The sequence below is a fragment of the Gavia stellata genome, chromosome Z (genome assembly GCF_030936135.1).
Source record: "Gavia stellata isolate bGavSte3 chromosome Z, bGavSte3.hap2, whole genome shotgun sequence".
NCBI classification, from domain to species: Eukaryota; Metazoa; Chordata; class Aves; order Gaviiformes; family Gaviidae; genus Gavia; species Gavia stellata.
The window spans coordinates 30711639-30734555 of NC_082637.1; the positions used below are offsets into that span (position 1 = coordinate 30711639).

At 39.8% G+C, this 22917-nt stretch overlaps 1 protein-coding gene across 2 annotated transcripts in view; it reads left to right on the top strand.

Moving 5' to 3' along the window:
• The window catches only part of SMARCA2 (SWI/SNF related, matrix associated, actin dependent regulator of chromatin, subfamily a, member 2), a 121195-nt gene extending 112968 nt beyond the window's left edge, over positions 1–8227 (top strand). For both annotated transcript variants that reach the window (XM_059834444.1, XM_009815512.2), the window contains 4 exons: positions 676–777; positions 5236–5368; positions 6517–6659; positions 7291–8227. In XM_059834444.1, the coding sequence (XP_059690427.1) occupies positions 676–777; positions 5236–5368; positions 6517–6659; positions 7291–7326 (414 nt within the window). In that variant the 3' untranslated portion in view covers positions 7327–8227. The remainder of the gene's footprint in view (positions 1–675; positions 778–5235; positions 5369–6516; positions 6660–7290) is intronic.
• The last annotated feature ends 14690 nt before the right edge of the window (positions 8228–22917 follow it).

Genomic DNA, 22917 nt, shown 5'->3' on the forward strand with positions numbered 1-22917 from the left:
GATTTTAAATATTGTTACACCCCTTGTTAGGAATTTTGTTTCGTGTATATTGCAGTATATCACTGTAATTTCAAACTCAAATCAAAATGTAGCAGTGTGACATGAATGATGCTTTCAGAGATGACATCTCAGTGTCTTTTTTGCAAAGACCTAATTGTGAATCTGTAAGCACATCTTTAGTAAAAACACAGTGTTTTTGAAGATTTAATCATTCTAGGGGAATGCAGTCATCCCTAAACTTAGCATCACATCTTGGAACAGCCAGGTCAGATCTAAACACAGTTTGGCAGCTTGTTGCATGTTAGGTGATATCATAACTCCGTAACTTTCATTCATGTCATAGCTTATTTTGTTTCTGTGCTAAAAGAAAGAAACTGGAACTCCTTTTACCAAAAGAGCTCCATTTCTGTTGCTTTTGTCCCATCCAGTTCACACAGCAATTGCTTAATTTTTACTGTATTACCCTGGTGTATATTTTTGAGTAATGTATTAACAATACTTTTTAAGACTTCTTTGTTTTAAACAGATACTTGTCTTGATGCTTAGGTAAAATTTTTATAGAGAAAGCTTTTAATGTGTTGAAATCAACTATTAATTCAGTGTCCTGTCTGCTGTTTTTCTTTGTGCACCACTACCCATCCATACTTCTCTTCATTTCCTCAACAAATGCAACAGGAAAGAATTCGCAACCATAAGTATCGGAGTCTTGGAGACTTGGAGAAAGATGTCATGTTGCTGTGTCACAATGCTCAGACATTCAATTTGGAGGGATCGCAGGTCTGAATGAACCACTTTGTGTTAAACGCACAGGTTTCCCCTACCTAATGTTTTCAGTGCTTGTGAATTATTATATTATGTATATAAACCCTCTGTTTTAATTCTTACTTTGAATAGAGAAAAATGCCCAGATTCATAGAATCATCCAGAATTCACTGGACACAGCTGCAGTGTGTGCATGCAGAGAAATTGGTTTTGACTCTAATCCTGAGATTAGTTTTTTCTGATCTGTGTGTAGTTTAGAGCTGCTGTAAGACTATTTGAATCTATGGCAAAAGGCTGTGTGTGTAGAGCAATACATCAGCTTGGGTTTACCACAGGGGATGATAGAAGGAGCAGATGTAACAGTACAGCTTAGGGTGGGATGTTGAGGAAATACCTCATAGTGAACCCTTAAGTTCACAGAATCACAGAATCACAGAATCACTACGGTTGGAAAAGACCTGTAAGATCATCAAGTCCAACCTGGAAAAAAAAAAAAAAAAAAAAGAAAAAAAAAAGCCAACCACCACACAACAACAAGCCACAACACACCAAAAAACAACCCACCCAACACCACAGAGCACCATGTCCATCAAGCTACATGCCACAATGCCACATCCACACGCTCCTTGAATACCTCCAGGGAGGGTGACTCTACCACCTCCCTGGGCAGCCTATTCCAATGTTTCACTACTCTCTCAGTAAAGAACTTTTTCCTAATATCTAGCCTGAACCTCCCCTGGCGCAACTTGAGGCCATTTCCTCTAGTCCTGTCACTAGTCACTTGGGAGAAGAGGCCAACACCTACCTCTCTGCAACCCCCCTTCAGGTAGTTGTAGAGAGCGATAAGGTCTCCCCTCAGCCTCCTATTCTCCAGGCTAAGTTCTGCTAGTGGAAGATACAAATTCAAGGTTTGTCTGGCAGTAAAGCTTTGTGTATGAAGATTTATACTCTCTAAACCCTCTGGTAAATTTTTTGTTATTTTTTTTTAATGTTGAAAGATCAGTGTCCATTTTGAGAAAGAATAATAATACATCCCAGATGAATCTCAGAGGTTTAGAAGGCAAAATCTCTCATCTCAAACAGATGTTTCACACGCATGAATGCGCTCAGTGCTGTGAATTCAGAACAGGACACTGACACAAAAGGAGAGACTACAAAATCTGGATGACAGATAAGAAAGTTGTCTCACAATACAGTGAAACATAGTCTTGGATCATTATTTTTATAGATGAGGTCCAAATAGCGCGATGCAAACACAGTTGAAACAGAGAATTAAATTGGATTAAATTGAAACAGAATATGAAGACAACTTCTGTAGTGTGCAAGACGAAAAAAATCATGTTAGAAGAAACCTAAGTAGAAGTAAGCTGAAGGCTCATGCTGCCAGTACTAATGCATCCTTCAGATTCCTAAACATTACTGATGATCCTAAGCTATACTGGGGAGCTTATCTTAAAATTTGAGAAATAAAAATTAAAATGACCATGCAATTAATTATGAAGGATTGTTGAATACAGCTGATTGTTTTGTGATAATTTTTGCTATCTGGAGACAGAAAATGTTTTCTGTAATATGTACGTGCGGTATTTTTACAGTCTTCAGTTATATGGAAACAACCTATAAAAGAATCAGCTAAAAAATATTTTAATAAGAAAATTAATGATGATAGGAAGCGTGGGACAAAATTTTGCTACACGTCTAAATGTAAATTGCCAGATTACTTGTTAGTCACATAGCAGTAAAACAGCTATAAATACCTAGTACAAAAATAAATACCTAGTAAATACCTAGTAAAAAAAGGGAAGGAAAGCTAATGCCAAAAAGTATCACTGAGACTTCAGAAAATCGTAAAAGTTGGTAGAGGAGGTAAAAAGAGGCAAAGAAAAATCTGTAGCTAAATGGGAAAAATAATGAAATTATTCTCATCAGAATGACTTAAGTTGCTAATGGGAAATTGGTCTCTTGTTAGGCAGAGGTGGTAGAATTGACAGAAATCATGCTGAGTGGGTAGAAATGTTCAGTAGATATTGCTGCTCTGTTTGGAAATAACCCAACCAGTGTTGCAGTTTCCATTCCGATGTACCAACATTACTTACCAGAGCTAGTATTACTTTTTACAGCATGAAGCTCAAATAACTTGTATCTAAGATTTTTTTTTAGGTTTCTTTCTGGTAAGTTCTCATACCATTCATTTTGAGTTCCAGTGAATTGCAAGACACTTCTGCAGCAGTCCTCCAGTTTTCAAGGCTACCTCATGTTCTCTGTAGTAGTTCAGGTCCACCTTTGTTCTGACGTACCAGTTCACTTCAGTAAAGTAGATTATTTATGTGTGCACCCAAAACCAAAAGACTAATTCAGGCACTTTAAGTACACAGTGACTTCAAGTGAAATTCTACGTCTGTTCTGTTAGATGATGCATGCTGCTTTTTCTTGGAACAAAATAGTTCCATCTGAGCTGGAACCATATGAGGTGTTTTCAGGGAGAGACAGACTTGTGTTTTGATGCTTTTGTCCTCAGTGCAACCTCAGTGATTTGAAAAGTTTTTCATGTTGTAATGCTCAGGTGAAACACAGACATGTAAGGCATTAAAAATAGTATGTGTCTATTGAAACAGAAGATTTATCATGAATGTTGTCATTTGTCATGAAGTTCTGTTGTCATTGCTTCTCCCTTTTCAAAGGAAGTTCCACTGTCATTGCTGCTTGGTTTTTTTTGAAACCTATTGGAATGGGATTTTTGTCAAAATAAGAAAATGTTTATTTGCACAACTTTTCCTGAAGCAGCCCCAGGTTTTTTCTGGATCAAAATAGGTACTGAATATTGCAAACAATTCCACATTAAGAATGTTAAAATAATTTTTAAAAAAACTTTATTTCCGTAGGAAATTCTGTTTAAAAGTCTGGGTCACAGTGATACTTAGATGTGTAGTGATCAGCATTAAAAAAATATAATGTTGTACTTGACCTTAATTCTTTTTGTCTTAGAAAAGTATTTGGTCTGAGAAAGGACCTAAGAACAATGGAATATGCTAGGCCTATGCATAAGAAAAATAAATGGTCCTCAGGAGGAACTCAGGGGCTTCTATTGATAGCTGACTTGAAAAGAAGTAGGTATAAGAGAAAGTCAATAATCTTTTGACTTTGAGGAAGGAAGCTGTGGGGTCTCACAGCCCACTAATATTGTAAGGCAATAGGAGAAAAGCCTTTTCAAAACATTCATGATCATTATATATATGTCAAGAAATTTTACCATGGTCAAGAGCAGTCAGACATCTCATTACAAACAGCACAGCGGTACTTACAGAATGGGGAACAATCTGCAGTGATAGGCATTTTTTCTAAAAAGGACTTGGCAGTCAAGGGGAAAAAGAAAGATTGTGTATTTCGTGTAAAGTATTCTGAACAAAGATTTTTTGAGTTCATTTTGTTGAACCTGCGAAGTATTAGAGCAGTTTTATCTGTTTTAACATACAGATTTTATAATGGTAGCCAAAAATTCTTCCATTATCTTTCTCACAAATACCCAGTGTCCCCTTATACAAGAAAGTCTGTAATTTAGCCATAGTAGTAGTATGACAGCCAAGGTAGTTCAAGTGATGATGGTGATAAAACCAAATACAATCTATGATTCTGTACCCTTCTGTTAACTATTCTTAATTGTCTAGTGCTGAATTGTCCAGTGCTTGGCTTCTGATATTTTACAAAACAGAATGTACAAGCTCATCTGTTAAGGTGATTATGAAGGCCCAGATACTCAGTAAGACAACAAGATTTTTATTGTGTTAATCTGAGAAATGTGTTATAAGCCAAATGTAGCCCTCTCACTCTTGAGAGTCCTGTCATGCTTGAGGTTAAAGAGAAGATCTGATGTACCCAAGATACTTAGAAAGCTACAGAATGTTTGAGAACAGGTGCTAAATTTAGAGCAAGCACTGATTTTTTTTTTTTTTCAGCCTTTTTAGGTCTGAGAGGAAGGAAGGAATGAGCTGCTTGGGATAAATTATTTTCCTTGTAGCCACTTTGGATTTCAAAAAAACCTAAGGATGCTTAACATGAGGGTTAGCCATTTGTCATTATCAACTGTATTGCTAGACTATAACCCGTTTTTAATTAAGGTGGTTAGTGCTTAAGTCTGTTGCTTTGGCAGTTTTTCAAGGCTGTTAGGATCTAATGAAAATACACAATAGTTTGTGTGGTAATGAAAATAATAAGAGAAACAGTCTAACTGGACTTTTTAGATGTAATACGTTTTAAGAGTTGTATTTTTGTGGCTCACTAGTGACAAATGTCTTCATTTAGAGCACAAAAAATTAATGTTGGCATTTCTTGTAAAATTCATTCAACAAGCATTGTTACTCAATATTTGAAAAGGCCATACTCTGTAGGCTTGCAGTGGAAATTAAGGTCTATGCTGTCAATTTTTGATATTGCTTGACTTTACAGTTCTGAAATAGGTTTGTATTCATACTGTAGATCTATGAGGATTCCATTGTTCTTCAGTCTGTGTTCAAAAGTGCACGACAGAAGATTGCCAAAGAAGAAGAAAGTGAGGATGAAAGCAATGATGACGAAGAAGATGATGAAGAAGAAGAATCAGAATCAGAATGTGAGTCCCCTGCTAAATACTGAAAAGAAAGTACATCTGGGGATGGAAGGGGGGGGTTTCGAGTTTCTACATGGAGACTGACTATAAGGTTCTATTTTCTGTTGGTGAAAGTAACTTCTTACTATGTTTGCTGCTTTGGGTGTTAAAATTCAGCTGAAGTCTTTTGGGTGTATGTTCTGGCTATACCTCTTAGAGTTTTTTAAGCCAGAAACAAATCACATATGTGCTTTGTAGAAGCAGATCTGACTGGCCATGAGTGTTTATAAACCCTTCTGATCCTGTTCATGTTATTTGTAAATAGAAGTGCCTGGAAAGGCTAGAGACAGTCTTTATCCATGGGTGGTCAACCTTCAGGCGTGGTGTGACATATAAAATTCATCACCTTGTTAAGAACCAGAAGATGTTGCAAATATTCTTCAGGGCGACAAGGACTAAGTGAAGCTCCGATTGTTTCAGAAGCAGGAGGTGACACTAAATCAGTCTCTGCAGACTTGGAAACATGATACAGTGGAAAAGGAGGGATCCCTTCATTCTTTTTTCTGCCACCTAGTACATCTACCCATACTCTCCAACTACACCATCTGTCTGGTTACAAAAACGGTAGTACTTGGCCCTGAGCTACTCTTCCAAGTATGTCACGTGGGTGTGCAAAGCATGGAACTTCTGCAGTTCATTTGGAAATGAGTGGATATTCTGGAATCAAGAATTTAACATGTTCTTCAGAAAGGTGTCAACTCAAAATGTGCCAGTCACCTCCACATAGCATTTCTGTAGTTTACAATAAAAAAATTGTCTGTTTGTACAAAAGATAAACATTTCTATGTGCAAAGAAGAAAATTTTTTTAGATGTGTATCTTCTCACAGGGCCATACTACCTGTAGTCACCATGCATTCTGAGAATGAGAAGAAGATGCATATGGTCAACTTAAAGTTATTCTTTATAGTTTAATTCAAATTATTGTTAAAACTATCAAGAAGTAGAGAAATAAAAGCAAATACCCCTGCTTCATTGTTCCACAGTCCAGATAAAGAACAGAGGGGAATATATTTTCAGGCTGCTACCAGGGGTGAATTTCTGTGAAGAGAGACAGCATTTAAAAGTTGGTAAGTGGAAGTTATATTCATATATGCTGTTAAACTTTTTGCAGCAAAATCAGTGAAAGTCAAAATCAAGCTAAATAAGAAGGATGAAAAAAGTCGTGAGAAAGGAAAAGGCAAGAAGAGACAAAGCCGAGCAAAAGCCAAGCCTGTCGTGAGTGATGATGATAGTGATGAGGATCAAGATGAAAATGTAAGTTTTGTTCACTGAGACTGTGGAAGTGATTGCAGTGATTGCGTCTCTACCCTGTCCTGCTTGCTGTCAGAATTCTCAACTATTCATGCTTAAGCACATTTTTAATCTGTATTGATCATCTTGAGAGAATTAGGTGGGGGTGTTAACTGTATCTGGGTGTGCTTATGAGATCTGGTCCCAGTGCTGAAAGACAAGAAGTCTGAGAAGTTTGGAGCTTATTTCTTGGAGCTGTTCCTACTTTCATTGAACCTCATGGTGTGTTTGCTTTTGTCCACAGATGAAAAACTCTTAGCTTGATTTTTTTTTTTTTTTGGTGGGTGCTTCTACTATTGTAACAAATGAAAACAGACCTCTTCCCGGTTGTTTTTTAAATGTCTGGGTAGAAAGAAAGATCTGGTGTTTCCTGACTCTGTGTCTTTCCTTTTCTAAAGAAGTCTACAGCAATTAAATGAAATGTCATGAAAGAGAAACATTAGATAACATAGTACCTTTCTTAAGGCTATCTTGATTTGTCAGTTTTACTGTAATTTTTCATCCTTTTACTTCCTTTTTTTTTTTCCTTCTTTAACAAGTTCCACAGAATAGCTGGCAAAGACTTGCTGACTTGTCTTGTGTCTCTTACCTCTAGGACCAGTCGGAAGCAAGCGGAAGTGATGATGAGTGATCCATAGGGTTTATTTTCTTGGCAGAACTGACCCCTTCCCCTTCTCTTCTCCCTTCTCCTGTTTTATACCCAGTGCATTCATTTTGTCAAATAGACATTGGGTTGTTTCTGTATTCTCATTCTCTATAAATTAGCTTTAGGATAGTGCTGGACAAACATATGATATCATGGTGTAAAAAAAGGAAGAAAATGTAACAAATGGGCCTCAAAAGATTTAAAAACAAAACAACAAAAAAAGCTTTTGATGGAAAATGTGGATTGATAGTATATTTCTATGGGCTGGTTTTGACTCGGTAATGGTTTGATTGTGCCTGGTTTTATCATTTGATAGGATGTCTTTCAGTGGCATCAGAAAGGCAAAAAAAAAAGTCTTTTGTAGCATTCATAACCAGGAGAAGCCATTAAAAGCCACTGGTTATTTTATTTTTCATCAGGCAGTTTTAAAAGTTTTTATTTGTTCTGTATTGTTTTTTTACACTGTGGTACATATATGCAACTTTGTTTAATAGCTTATAAATGTACAGTAGATAGCCTTTACCCACCTTGTCCCATATACGTTTTTCCACTTTACGCTTGATGATCTTCAGAGAAATGCTTTTTGAATTGTATCGAATTTATGTCTACTGTAAACTTTGCTTAACTTTTTTTTCCTCGATTAAAAAAGTTGGGTTAAAAAAATGCTATTGAATATTGCAATCTATATAGTGTAATGGATGGCTTCTTTCATCAGACTGATCTTCTATGTTACCAGTGTGGATTATCACCTTTTCCCTAAAGTGTACTTAATCTTTGCTTTCTTTGCACAATGTCTTTGGTTGCAAGTCATAAGCCTGAGGCAAATAAAATTCCAGTAATTTTGAAGAATGTGGTGTTGGTGCTTTCCTAATAAAGAGATAATTTAGGTCAATAGATGCGGCCTTGTGTTATGAGTTCCACAAAAATCTTTTTATAGTAGGGATGAGGGGGCAGGAATGTCTCTGTAGAGAGGTGCACTGTGGTCTGTCCTGAATGTAAAATAAGAATTCATTCAAATACCATAGAAGTATCTTCAGAGGTTGAGAGAAGATACACAATACATGTTAAAATAAGAATAATAAAATCGAAGTAGTAAAATAATACCTTGAAGTAAAAGTGTAGTTCATTACCTAATTAAAATTGAAGTGATTAAGCAATAAAATAAACATTTATTTTTCTTTTAGGAAATGTATGTCCATAGGCCTCAGTGAGCATGAATGCAATTAGTTACGCAGGCTGTCAGCCCACGTATAAGTGAGTTTATTGTAAGTATTATCTTGAGGTATCAGGGTTGTTATGCACTCAGATGTGGTAGTGTAAACATTTGAACTATATATCTACAGTTAATGTTGCTACCCTGGAAAATCAAAACTTCTTAGATTTGAACATATATTGAGTAGAAAATGTGTAAGCTTAGGAGTTGATTTGTAAACAGAACATTTCTTTGTTATCTGAACTGTGTGTTTCTCAGCATATGTCTACATCACATCTCTTTATACTGCTTTGCAGTATGTTAACTGCTTCAAATTTTTCTAGCTCAGTTGAAAAGCAGTTTAGAAGTTGATATGGTGCCCGTTTGTGTGTATTAGCCCTGCGTTGAGATAAGTTAGCTTTGCTTGGTGTTAGCAATTTCAAACATTTCATTCCTAGTGTGTGCCCTATCTGAATCAAAGACCCTGTATTTCACAGGGAGATACCATTGATCTCAGAGGGACACATTGATGAGACCAGTGTCTGAAGCACCTTTGCAGAAAACGACCTGGTGGTCCTGGTGGACACCAAGTTGAACATGAGCCAACAATACACCCTTGTGGCAAAGAAGGTTCACAATATCCTGGACTGCATTAGGAGGACTGTTGCCAACAGGTCCAGGGAGGTGATCCTTCCCCTCCACTCAGCACTGGTGAGATGTATCTGGAGTGCGTTGTCCGGTGGTGGGCTCCCCAGCAGAAGAGAGACATGGACATATTGGAGAGAAGCCAGGCAAGGGCCGCAAAGGTGATGAAGGGACTGGAGCATATGACATACAAAGAGAGGCTGAGAAAGCTGGGACTGTTCAGCCTGAAGAGAGAAGGCTCAAAGGCACCTTATCGATGTGAATTAGTATCTGAAGGGAGAGTGCAAAGAAAACAGAGCCAGGGTCTTTTCAGTGGTGCCCAGTGACAAGACCGGTGGCAATGGGCACAAACTGAAACACAGGAGGTTCCCTCTGAACATTAGGAAACACTTTTTTACTGTGAGGGTGACCGAGCACTGGCACAGGTTGCCCAGAGAGGTCGTGGAGTCTCTCACCTTGGAGATACTAGAAAGATGTCTGGAGATGGATCTGGGCAACTGGCTCTAGGTGGCCCTGCTTGAGCAGGGGGTTGGACCAGATGACCTCCAGAGGTTCCTGCCAACCTCAGTGATTCTATGATTCTGTGATACAGGATAGTTTGGTCTGCAGAAGACATGCTGTCTTCAGTGACAGTTCCACGAGACCATATATAAATGTTATTTTTTCACTGCAAGATGAACTAAGTCTACCAACCCATTATGCATGACAAGAAACATCTGGCAGTAGGCTTCAGTCACTGCTGGCCTAGACTGGATTTCAACTGGCAGCTTAAATGTAAAAGGCATAGTATCAAGTTACCCATCCCCAGAGTGCCTGATGACTTTGCAGTGACCCAGTTTGATTTATTTTTCCAGAACTCATTATTTACAGATGGGTGTTCAGCTGGAGAATAAAAATGAACTAAGAAGACCCAACGTTTCTGTTAAAAATGAAAGTAACTTATTTTTAGTCAATAACTGTAAGTCATATGAGGATATCAGTTTGCATGAGGAAATACATTTGAATTCTTAGCTGCAGTTTTTGTTCTATCAGGTTTAGGTTATTTCAAAATATTTTCAATTTCCCCTCTGAGTTTCAAGAAAAAAAATGCAATTATGTTTATCATTAGATTAAAATGATTTATGACTGTTAAGTCATGCCTATGCCTCTGCCGCAGTTGGTCTGGTTGTTTTGCTTAGGATTTGAATAATTTTCTACCCAGAGTAATTTTTTAATTGTTACCTTGCTCTTTCTCTGTATGAATTTACTGCATTTCTCAAGATGAGGTTTTTTTCTGGTAATCTGAGCACATCACTATATGAAGAAAAAGGTTCTGGGTAAATTGTTGTCATATGTAACCTTCCAAATTCTTTACAAAAAAAGAAAAGAAAATCTTTTTTTTAAGGTATGTGCAAATACATGTTAAAGATTGAAGTGCACTTTGTCTTTTATAGGATTCCCTTTCTAGTACAAACTGACATGCAAAGCACTTGGAATACCTTTTGGATAATACACAAATAAAAGCACAATGCTACAATCCATATTGAGGGAAATTAACTCATTTCCTACCTTAATTTCAAAAAATTGTCTAGTAAAATTGGAAACGGTGTAGCCTGGGCACTGAGGAAGGTAAGTGAAGTGAAGTAAATAGCGGGAGGTTTTCTTGTTGCATCTGCTTCTCCTGGGAATTAGGCAGCAGTGTAAATGGGCCAGATGAATTAACATTCAACAGCTTTTATACATTTCAGATGCAATTGATACTGTTTCTTTTCCCCTCACACACCTTCTGAAAGAAACAAAGAAAATGCAAACCCTTTTACTCATTAATAGAAATGGCTTCCTGCTTAAACGCGTCTGGTCCTCAATGCCAAATATTGCACTGGCTCTGTTTTCAGACCCACGTATATTTTTGTTTTCCTTATCATGTATACTGCTTCTAGAATAGAAGCGTCAGGGTGTTCCCGCCCCCCCCTCTGGCCTTGAAGGTGTGCTCTTCACTCATTCAGCTCATGAATAAAACTGGCTATTCAGTGTAGAGAGACATGGCAAATATTGCCACAGCTTCGGTGTCCTGTAAGAAGACACAGCTGATGCAGTAGTAAGCCTCAAAGTATTATTAAGCTGTTGGTACATGCTCAGTCCTGTCAACTACCCAAGGAGGGCATTAATAGCTCTTAAAAATGCACAATCTACTGTCACTTTTTCATTAAAAATGCTTGGACAGTAGGGTTTACAGAACACATTGTCTAGTCTAATAAACAGGTCACATGTTGAAAACAAAATTAGTTTTTATAAAGGGATTTTTAGACTGGTCTCTTACTTTCCCCTCAGCTCATCCCCTGAAAAACCTTTGAAATATTTTAAAATTCCTGTAAAAAAATCCATTTTTGATTTTGAATAGGGATTTGAGCTGTAAGCTGAAACATGACTGTAAATCAAGTTCTGTAGGTTCACAAAAGGGGCTGTCAAAAGTAGTTTATGTGTGTGTGTTGACCATAAGGAAGAAGGTTCAGGGCAGGCAAAGAGGTGAATGATACAGAATTTTGACTCCTTTGCAGTAGAATTGTGTATCGTTTTAGGAGTCCCTCATCCCTAATCTTGCTGTGCTGAACAAGGGATAGAAGGTAGATGAGAGAAAATAAGCAGATGTGAAACAAGTTACCAGTCAGCATTTACCTAGTTCTGTTTTATTGAAACTGGACATCCCGTTCAGTGGGGACAGAACTTTGTACTTTGGGACTGTGCAGTCATATTTTAAGTGTTTAAATGTCAAGGGCCATGTTTATGCTTGGGGTATCTTTGTTAATTAAAATGAAAATCAAAAATGCCATGAAGGATTATCCAGATGCAGCCTGCTTAGTCTCTGTGAGGAAAGTCAGAAAGTCAGACTTTATCCAGCAATTACTTAAACATGACATAAAATGAGTTAACTGGAGGTTGTGGCACCACTCTCTTACTTCCCCCTAACAACCAAGAGCTCACCCTCTCCTCAAATGCAAGAAGGTTCGTGCAGGCTTATCTCTACTTCTCTCTCATGTGGAGGGCACACCTGCTTTCCAGACACTAGTCCTTGTCTCTCCGTTTGCTTTACTTGTGAAGGTTGTGAATGTGGCAATCCTTACCATACTTTTGACTCTGTGTTTATACAGAGAGATGGGTGTGCTGCAGAACATGTTAAACTCTCTGCCTTGATCTGATGCTGTTATGAGGTAAAATATTTCTATTCCCTTGCCTCTATTATAAGGAGCTTGTATTTCAATCCGTATGGTATTTTACTTCTCCCTTATTTTCATGACCACAGCAGACATAGTAAGAACAAAATTCTTCTCCAATTAGATGATGACAGCTTGTGTTTTCTTCCCATGCATGCCAAGTTGCTGTCATAGGCTGAATCACAACAAATAATTGCAACATGAAGTTCTTGCATTTTCAAAGTGACCAGAAGGCTTGTACTGGAAATTATACCTGAGATGAGGACCATTTTCACGACAACTTCCAGCTTGGGCAGCTGCTTCCTGAGTTTGTGCTTGGTATTTAGTGTTATATTTTCATGCACAATCTATTGCTGTGGTGACATGTACTGATGCTTTGTTACATTTATCACTTTTAATCGGACCAACAGTTTTAAGCTATGTATCATCACCTGTGAATGCAACCGTAACATAGGCTGTTCTCACACCAGGAGATGGAGATAAAAATGAAGAGAAAATCTCAATATTAAGAGATGAATTCACTGCAAATGAAAGAGAACTATCTATATGCAGAAAGTAATTTTCTTTCTCTGAAACGGGCATAGTTTCTGGTGGAGGTGAATTTCTATCCACTTGTGTTATTTGTATTATGGTTTATATCTCTTTTTACTGTAGTAGCATCTATTATGTGCATTCTCCCTTTGGGCTTCCAGCATAGCTCTTCTGTCCATCACCTGCCATTGAAATCAATTTTATATGCACTTGGATGCTTTACAGACTTGAAGCAGTTACTGCTTCATTGTGCAGCATTACTTCCCATCTCCTTTGTCCTTCTAACATGAAATGAGAGAGAGAAGAAGGAGGAAAAAGGCATTGTCTGACCATTCACTTAGGGCTTCTCATTTTCTGAGACCAGGACACCTTGTTGCTATTAATGCTGCTGTTTGCTGGTGCAACCCTAGGGACATGTCAGTGCTCCTGCAGTTCTTGAAATTTCTTTGAGCAATTCTTAAGGTCAAGGAACAAAGCAGTGAAGCTGAGCATGTCTGACATTCTGTAGATGCGCAAAAGACGGTAAGTATTCCATGTCAGTGCACTTAAGTGCTTAGAAGCAGTAATTAAAACAGGTATTTAAAACTTCACAATTAATTTAAACTACCTGAGGGGCAATCTTATCAAAATAAAAGCATTTTACTTCTGCTTTGGAAGCCCTTATTAGACCAACTTCCATTGCTGCACTACTGGATGTAACTTTTTGTGCCATTTCTTCATGACATCCTTATAGCCTACTGTTTCTGTGTGACAGTCAAGATTTAAATCCTGGTTGTCTTGAGTGCTTGTAGGAAAATCATTTACCCTGCATCATTAATCAAACTTTTCACTACTGCTTGGGAATCTGGAAGATACAGAGATGCTGTGTAGCAGGGCCCATACCAGAATCTAGGTTAAAAAAAAAAAACAAACAAAACAGCTTGTGCTGTATCTGGCAAGTTGATTATTTCTGCTTAGGGGGAAACAAATTGAAAAGGGTATTACTGTCCCTTTCTCCTATGTCACTCAGACTCACTTCAAAGCCGCCTCCTCCTTCCCAGGACATAAATGCCAGCCTACTTGAGATCCAGCCACCAAGCTGCAGGTTAAAGGGAGAAGCCTGACTTTATTCTTCACAAGCACTCAAGTGATGCATTTTTTCTTAGGAGGTGCCATGCAGTTATTCTGCCATTCTGACTCCATCTGGGTCTGGTGCTGTCTGCCTTTCCAACTGTGCCAGGTCCTGTCACAAGTTAGCACCTGAGAGACATTGCTGCTACAGTCCCTGAAGCAGAAGCTAATTCAAAGCAGCTCTTCCAGGTGAACATGTTTCCCTGCATGGTACACAGGGATTAATAAAGGAGGCAAACTTTTGGTAGGCTTAACTGTGTGAGTGGGCAGCTCATCACCTCTGAGAGCTCAAGTGAGCGCAACCATCTCATCCTCACCTGTGATGTCCCTGCTGAATTCAGCAAGTAGCCTTGCTGCCTGTTTTGCCTGTGTCACTGTTCCTCTGATCACAGAGTGCTGCTTTCTTCCTTGAGACTGCTTGTTTCAATGGCCTAACATCTCTCTGATAAGAGATTTCTGACCTTGGGGAACAATCCCATTACCTCTCTGGTAACAGGCAGCCATGGCTGGCTTTCTCACTGCTTTCCAAGAGTTCATGGCATTGTCCCTGGAGACGTCTGCGTCGCTGCTTTCCTTTCTACTTGCTTGCTGCTTTAGCCTCCTTTCATGTAACTCTATGGGATCAACCAGAGTAATGTTACATAAGTAAAGTGAATCATAGATACTTATCCTACAAAATAACAAAAAGCATCATCTACTCTCTGTAATGGTGTGTCTTCCACCTCCAGCCACCTCACCTGCCTGAGGCCCATCAAGTGGTCTTCCTGGGGCAGTTCAGCCTTTGGAGTCACCGAGCAAAAAGTCATCTCTGGTTATTTTTAAATTAAATGAGCTTGCACAGTGAAATATTTTTTAACTTACTGCAGAATTGTTTCAGTCCAGGCACACAATGAACAAATACAGTGCCAGATAGTGACAGCTTCATGAAAAGATCATAATTCTAAACTCTGAAATACACCTACCATACAGAATTCACACAATTAATCTTTTCAAAAAAAGAGTTTTTTCATATGAGACAACTTGACACTTTGCCGCTCAAAAAGAGACCGAAAGGTCCCTTGAGGACTTGCCAGAAGACCGTCTCCACATCATGCCTCCTAACCTCCTGTCATTTTCAGCCATCAGCACCCACCTCAGTCTTACTGTGTACTTCAGTAATAAGCACTGGGACCCATCAAATAAGAGCCCAGTTTGAGTAAGGCTGGCCTTTATTCATCTGTCTGGCTTAAACTGCAGCTCAGGGTGCATGCTCTTCAGCGAGCACAAGGTCTGACAGTATGCCATGTGATGTCACTATTTGACTTGACTACAGCATTCAGTCCTGAAAAATGCTGGGAAGATAAACATGAAATTTCAGTACACGTTTTTTAACCTTAGTAATACAGAGAGTTACAGAAAATACTCTTCTGTGAAGGCTGTGCTCACTGCAGGTGTAAACATTTTTGGGAAGGTCACACATGTATTATCTTTCTGCGTGTTCACTGGTGGGGCCTATTTTCCCATCTAGTTTTGCCATAAAATACCCTCTGTCTCACATAAATGTATCAACTGTCTTCTGATAGCCTTTACACCCCATAGTCAGTGTCAAGGTTTACACTGGACTCAATTGTGTAAGGCAGTAACCCATTGACTGTGTATTAAATGATCCCTCTTTGCAGAGGATTGTGTTTTGCCTTTAAGATTTTAGATAGCAAGGACAATTTGACCTTCCTAAGGGCAAATCCTGAGGGACTTTTAAATGAAAATGAAACTCAGTAAGTGAAGAATGAGTGGGAAGTTTAAAAAATACCTGCTTTCATGATTGAGAAAGTAATTTTTGAGATCTCTACCGAAGCATCTCTTGCTCTGTAAAAGAAATTAATTTCAGCCTGATGACAGGTCTTGCAGACATGCCTTCAGAGGGCTGTGAGGAACCGTGTTAGTCCATGGAGTCTCTGAAGGCCATCTCTGGCCGCATGATCTCTCCATTCCAGCAAGGAGCTTCTTTGTTGCTGCAGGGGAAGGAGGAGGGGAGGAGAATGCAGGGAAATCTGCTTTCTCAAGCAACAGACCTCAAACAGGCAGGTAAAGCAGCCTATGCCAGGGGGACTGCAGCCTGGGAGATAAGCAGGTAGAATTAATACTAAATGAGATCCGTGGTCCTATTTATGTAAGTATTAATGCTTGCATAGATTATTACAAAATGGCAACAAAATGTTTGTTGTAGGAAGATACACAGCTGAATTTTTATCTTTTGCTGGTGAATGATCAGGTACCCATGAAAATGTTTCGAAGTCTGAATGGGAGAAACCACTGTTGTAGGCTAAAGGGATCACAGAATCACTAAGGTTGGAAAAGATCTTTAACATCATCAAGTCCAACCATTACCAAAAAAAAAAAAACCACAACCAAAACAAAACACAAAAAACAAAAAACACAAAAAACAAACCACACACACACAAAAAACCACCCACACCACACAGCACCATGCCCATCAAGCCATGTCCCACAATGCCACGTCCACACGCTCCTTGAATACCTCCAGGGAGGGTGACTCCACTACTTCCCTGGGCAGTCTATTCCACTGTGTTACCACTCTCTCAGTGAAGAAATTTTTCCTAATATCCAGTCTGTATCTCCCCTGGTGCAACTTGAGGCCATTTCCTCTTGTCCTGTAGCAAGTCACTTGGGAGAAGAGGCCAACACCCACCTCTCTGCAACCCCCTTTCAGGTAGTTGTAGAGAGCTATAAGGTCTCCCCTCAGCCTCCTCTTCTCCAGACTGAACAACCCCAGTTCCCTCAGCCTCTCCTCATAAGACTTGTGCTCCAGACCCCTCACCAGCTTCGTCGCCCTTCTCTGGATACACTCCAGCACCTCAATGTCTTTCTTATAGTGAGGGACCCAAAACTGAACACAGTATTTGAGGTGCGGCCTCACCAGCACCGAGTACAGGGGCACGATCACCTCCCCACTCCTGCTGGCCACACTATTTCTGATACAGGCCAGGATGCTGTTGGCCTTCTTGGCCACCTGGGCACACTGCTGGCTCATATTCAGCCGGCTGTCAATCAACATCCCCGGGTCCTTTTCTGCGGGGGAGCTTTCCAGCCACTTGTCCCCAAGCCTATAGCGTTGCCTGGGGTTGTTGTGACCCAAGTGTAGAACCTGGCACTTGGCCTTGTTGAACTTCATATCTGGCTCTTTATGCCTTTGAGCCATGAGTCTTTTTAGATGGCCTGTGTATCTCAGTCACTGCCAGGTTTGCACCGAGGATACCTTCCCAATAGGAATTAGAGTTACGCTGTTAATATTTGATGTAATCCAGAAAGCAAATGACAAATAGTAGCAGTTCTTGTCTGAATAAATTCAAGCTCAACTTTTATTTCCTCCAACCTGAATTGAAGTTAAGCTGCCAGGTTTCAGATCTTACTGTTGATCCTCTGAGCTATGTAGTAGCCTGTTTTTATTTTTAATGAACAATACTTTCTTCTAATTCACATCTACATGACTGCTCCTACTTTCATGTGAATAGCGATGTAGCACAAGCAGGGTCTGGATTTCAACATCACAACAGGAAATATTTTGGGAGTACCAGCAGTGATAGGATCTAGCTGCAAGTGTACAGTGAGTGGAAAGCAGACTGGTTTTAATGCTCCAGAGGAAAGAAAGAAAAGCCAAGCTCACTGAGATTTTGTCTGAAATTCATGTTCTTCTCCTGTAAAGCTCACTGTGATAGGCTTCCATTATAAAGAATAAATAGTATAATGCATGAAAGGAGTAGAAATATTCCTGTACCCCTCTGCATTTTTATCTCTGTATCTCTGACTTGCAATTTTCTGTTAAACCTCTGAACCTGCAGATCAGGATTCACAGTGGTCTTGGACAAACACCACAGCAAAGCTGTCCCTCAGCCTGGCATACACTGAAATCCTGATGTAGAAGGGGAGTGAACTTGAAGAGGAGCTTATATTATGTATACCATTCTGCACTTTTGTCTTTCCTCTGTGTTATTTGTGGACTCATACAACAGCTTTGGAAGGCAACTGTCTATACTGAAGGTTTAAGTAGGGTTTGGGTTTGGGACATATGCTGTCCTGAGGATAAGCACTGTGCTCTTCTAGCACTCATTCTTCAGCAGAGTTCCACTGGATCCAAAACTCCTGTCCAAAGTATCCCAAGTTTTGAAAAAGAATATGTCAAAGATATAGGAGAGATGGGGAAAAAATAGTCCATTTGAAAAATACTAGAAAAAGCAATCTCTTAGAATCTTTACTGAAAGACAAGAAAAACATATGTTGGTACAATTGGAAATAGCAGTATTTACATGCATGTATAAGCCCCATTACAGAATCATCCTGCTCCACCCTCAATACCAGATTTACATCCTTTCCTTCCCTCTGTTTATGTTTCTGCTAAATGCCATGTGATTTAATTTCCCTTCTCGGGCTCCTATGAACTTTTACAGATCTCAAAATCTTGACAAATCCTACTAATTGACCTCCATTCCTCCCAAAGCATCAGAAGGCAGTTGTAGCATGGTGCTGTTTCAGTATGTCAGGCTTTCCTAAGTGGCCAGAAATCCTTTGCTGCTCCAACTCTGGACTCCAGATATTCTGACACCACACAAACTGTTGTGTTTTTCACTGAAAAAGAAATAAAGCTGTGGAGTTGACTTACTTACTCTGTGATATTCATGCTGGGGAAATGTTGTGGTTTAAAGCCCAGTTGGCAGCTAAGTACCACACAGCCGCTCGCTCACTCCCCCCCTGCCCCAGTGGGATGACGGAGAGAATAGGAGAAGTAAAAGCAAGAAAGCTCGTGGGTTGAGATAAAAACAGTTTAATAAGTGAAATGCAATAAAATAATAATAATAATGATAATAAAAAATGTAATGAAAACAACAACAAACAAGAAAGGCAAGTGATGCAAATGAAAACAATTGCTCACCACCCTCCGACCGATGCCCAGCCCAAGCAGCGGTCCCCCGCCCAGGTTTCACCCAGCTTTATATACTGAGCATGACATCATATGGTATGGAATATCCCTTTGGTCGGTTGGGGTCAGCTGTCCCGGCTGTGTCCCCTCCCAACTTCTTGCACACCCCCAGCCTACTCGTTGGCGGGGCAGTGTGAGAAGCAGAAAATGCCTTGACTCTGTGTAAGCACTGCTCAGCAGTAACTAAAACATCCCTGTGTATCAATACTGTTTTTAGTACAAATCCAAAACACAGCCCTATACTAGCTACTATGAAGAAAATTGACTCTATCCCAGCCAAAACCAGCACAGGAAAAAACCCCCAAAACCCTAAACCGAACAAAAACCACAACCAAACCAACCAACCAAAACCAAAAAAAACCAACGAAACAAAAGAATTATAGCAGAACTTCCAGAAGCATGAAGACAATGAACATGAGAACATGCAATCTAAGACACAGGTGGCATCACTAGATGCTAGAAAAGATACTTACATTAATTGTTTAAAAAAGTTTAAAAAGTTAGTTAAAAAGCCTGTTTGCTCAGTTGTTAGCTTCAGTGTTTTGCTTATGTTTCATTGCTTTCCAGGGTCATAGAACAGAACAGAATAAGAATAAGAATAGAATAGAATAGAATAGAATAGAATAGAATAGAATAGAATAGAATAGAATAGAATAGAATAGAATAGAATAGAATGTTTCAGTTGGAAGGGACCTACAACGATCATCTAGTGCAACTGCCTGACCAATTCAGGGCTGACCAAAAGTTAAAGCATGTTGTTTAGGGCATTGTCCAAATGCCTCTTGAACACTGACAGGCTTGGGGCATCAACCATTTCTCTAGGAAGTTTGTTGCAGTGTTTGACCACCCTCTTGGTAAAGAAATACATCTATTTCTTCTCTAGACTTTAATAGACCAAGGAAGAGGAAACGTTTGTCCAGGAATCTCTGTACAGCACTGGTGTATCTCAAGCCTGATGGGAATCTTTGGATTATATCAAAATGCAAACATTACCAAGACAATTGATTTAAGTAAACAAACACAAAAACCTTTAGGGCTGTAAGTACTTAGCTTTCTTGGGTTTCAGTGGGAGAAATATGCTTTGCAGTAATACTTCCTTAAGCAATCCATCAGCTTTTTGGTTTTATGACAGAGGTGATCCTGAGTTTAAACACATACGTAGCAATGGAGTATTTTCATGCCATCTCAGCATGTTGGAAACATAACCCAGGCTTTGGTATGTTGCAAGAACTGAAAACATTAGCAAACTTAAAAGAAGGTTATATAAAACAATGACTACAGCATGAGAAAGGCATTTGATTAATGACCATGTACCTCAGGGTCTTTAATTTTTTTTTTCTCCTTGTGAATTAATGCAACTGTAACGTATTACACGTAGAAATTAAGGCATAATTTGAAGTCTCCGGGACAGAAAATGTTTCTGGAGCACAGGAACAGGCCAGTCAGGGAGGGAAAACAAAGAGCAGGGCAACGGCAGGGGAGCTGGGAGCTGCAGGTGGCAGCAGGGCAGGCCCGTGGTAATGGCCAGGGCCTGGCCATGGGGTTGGGAGCATGGCCAAGGTCATGCTCGGACATCAGCCCACAGGTTAACCTAGCTTAGTGGGGCCCATGGCCAGACAGGGCTCACTGGTGACACAGCTCAGGCAAGGACCAAAAGCAAGACCCTAGCTTAACAGCAGCTGCCAGGGCATGTGGGAGGATCTCCGTTGCTGAGGCTTCAACAGCTCAGGATCTTCCAGTTTACCAAAACTTTGGGTTTGGGTTTTTTTTTCCCTTGGCAAATAGAAAAGAAGTAATTGCTCATGTTCTTTCACCTTGTCTAGAGGACCTGAGAAGACACCAGCAGGGCTTCATTGTGTGAAGAACAAACCATGAGAGAGCAACAACCGGTCCCCTCTGCCCCTGCAACGCTGCCTCGCCGCTGTCTTGGCACAGGGTGGAGCGGTCTGAGGGTGCATGCAGTGCTCAAGCCCCCAGCTACCATGAGGCAAGGAGGGTGGCACCAGTTTCCCAGGGCTCAGAGGGAATCCCGACCGCAGGAAGAAGTTCATGATTTGCTTCCAGCGTCAGGTAGCAGAAGGGAGAAATCAACTCTAAGGCTGTCTTCTCTGTCTTCACCTTTCATGCTTTGTCACTCCTAAAATATTTTGCTGGTACAAAACCTTTCATAATGTCTCCTCTTGAACTCAGTCACAGTCCCATCCTGGTCTGCTTAGGATGATTATAGTTAGAAGCCTAAAGTGAAGGAAAACAACAGTGTTTAATAAATTAAACTGTACCACTGAAGTTGGGGGAGAATAATCTGAATTTCTGAAGAGCTCTACCCTGCAAACACACTCACTGCCCAGTCAGTGTCAATAATTTGCACTGATGAAGCAGTGAAGTGAGATGCAATTGTGCATTCTCTGAACAAATCCCCACCGGCTGGTCACATTTGAGGTACTACAATGTCCTTAATAGCCAACCAAGAATAGCCTTTTTGAAACAAACCCTTTTGTGGGTGGCAGATGTGTGTAAAACCAGGCTGACCGCTGCTATCCAAAATTTTACATCTCTGTGGGCAGATGGACCGTATAGATGGAGTTCGCTGTTCAACTACTACCTTCTACATAAACAGGTACGAAGAGGTGGGTTTTCTTTAAACTTCAGTTGTTAGAACCTGCTTCCTTGTTTTCATGAATACAGTGTCTGTTTCCATGGAAATAAACCTTTAGCAGAAAGCAAAAGCCAAAAGTATCAAAAAACTAATCAGCAGGGAAGTCCACAAGTCCCCAGGGTCAATGTATGGCTAGAAATCAAATTTAGGGGCTCTTATTTGCAAACTTTTCAGCTTGTGTTAGTCTTGGCCTGTTCCTGGTTACCTTCTCTCTTCTCTCTGTTGCTTGTCCTCAGGTCTGGAAGGAGAAGGTTTTTCTCATTGTGGTCATCTTTTTCACCAGCAGGACAGCAACAGTAATCATAATGCAAAAGCCAGCTATGAAATGTATTTAATTCTTAACCAAGACAGTAACTTCAGATGACTGTCACTTCTCATTGGAGCAGACTTCCTCCTTTTAACTCACAGCATACAGAATGTAAGCCTCGACTTCAGTTCCAAGAAACTGAAAGCCACTTTACTATATCAGCCCAAAGAAATAAAAAGACATTTCTTTCCCTATGTCCAGGTTAAAACAAGCTGAAATATTCCTTCCATGACAGAATTGCAGCTGGTTGTTGATCAAAGAATAGCACAGCAAAGCTGACCATTGTAACCTGCGGAGCTTTTGAATCTTTTAATGGTACAGAAATCTGAAATCTCAGACAAGAAAGGGAAAGGCAACCTTTTTCTGCTTCTGCTTTTTCTTCTTACATTCTCTACAGAATGTAAGAAGATAAAAACCCCAAGGACATCCCTGTCCAGGACCAGCAGCCTGCACGTGGATGTGGGTCACCACCAGCCCTGGAGTCTCACCCTGTGTGACTTGGTACAGTCTGTTGAATCCTGTGATGAATCCTGCTGCTTGAGGAAGGCTTCATTCTGCCTGTGTCTTAATTAGTTGGCATAATAAATTTAGCCGACATTCAGATCTTGGAGGAGCCTGCTCAGACTGAAAGAAGTTCCTTCCTGTCCAGTTGACCTTGAGTCTGGAAAGAAGTAGGTCTGCTGTTTCCTTTTTCTTTTCTGGCTGCACCAAGTCACTGAAATAAAGTGCTTTGTTTGTGGCAGTGTTTTTGTCCTTTAGTCCCTTAGCATTTCTGGGAGGTCCATAAGTTTTCTCATTTATAAAGTTTACTTTCTTTAATATTTATGTCTACAGCTGTATATATAAACTAATTAAGAAAATAAATTAAGTCCATAAACCCCAGTTCTGTTAGAAGCCACAATAGCCCTGAATTCTTACTCTGTGTTTCTGCTCAAGTTTTGTCAGAGGACTTGGTTTTCTTTTTTGTAA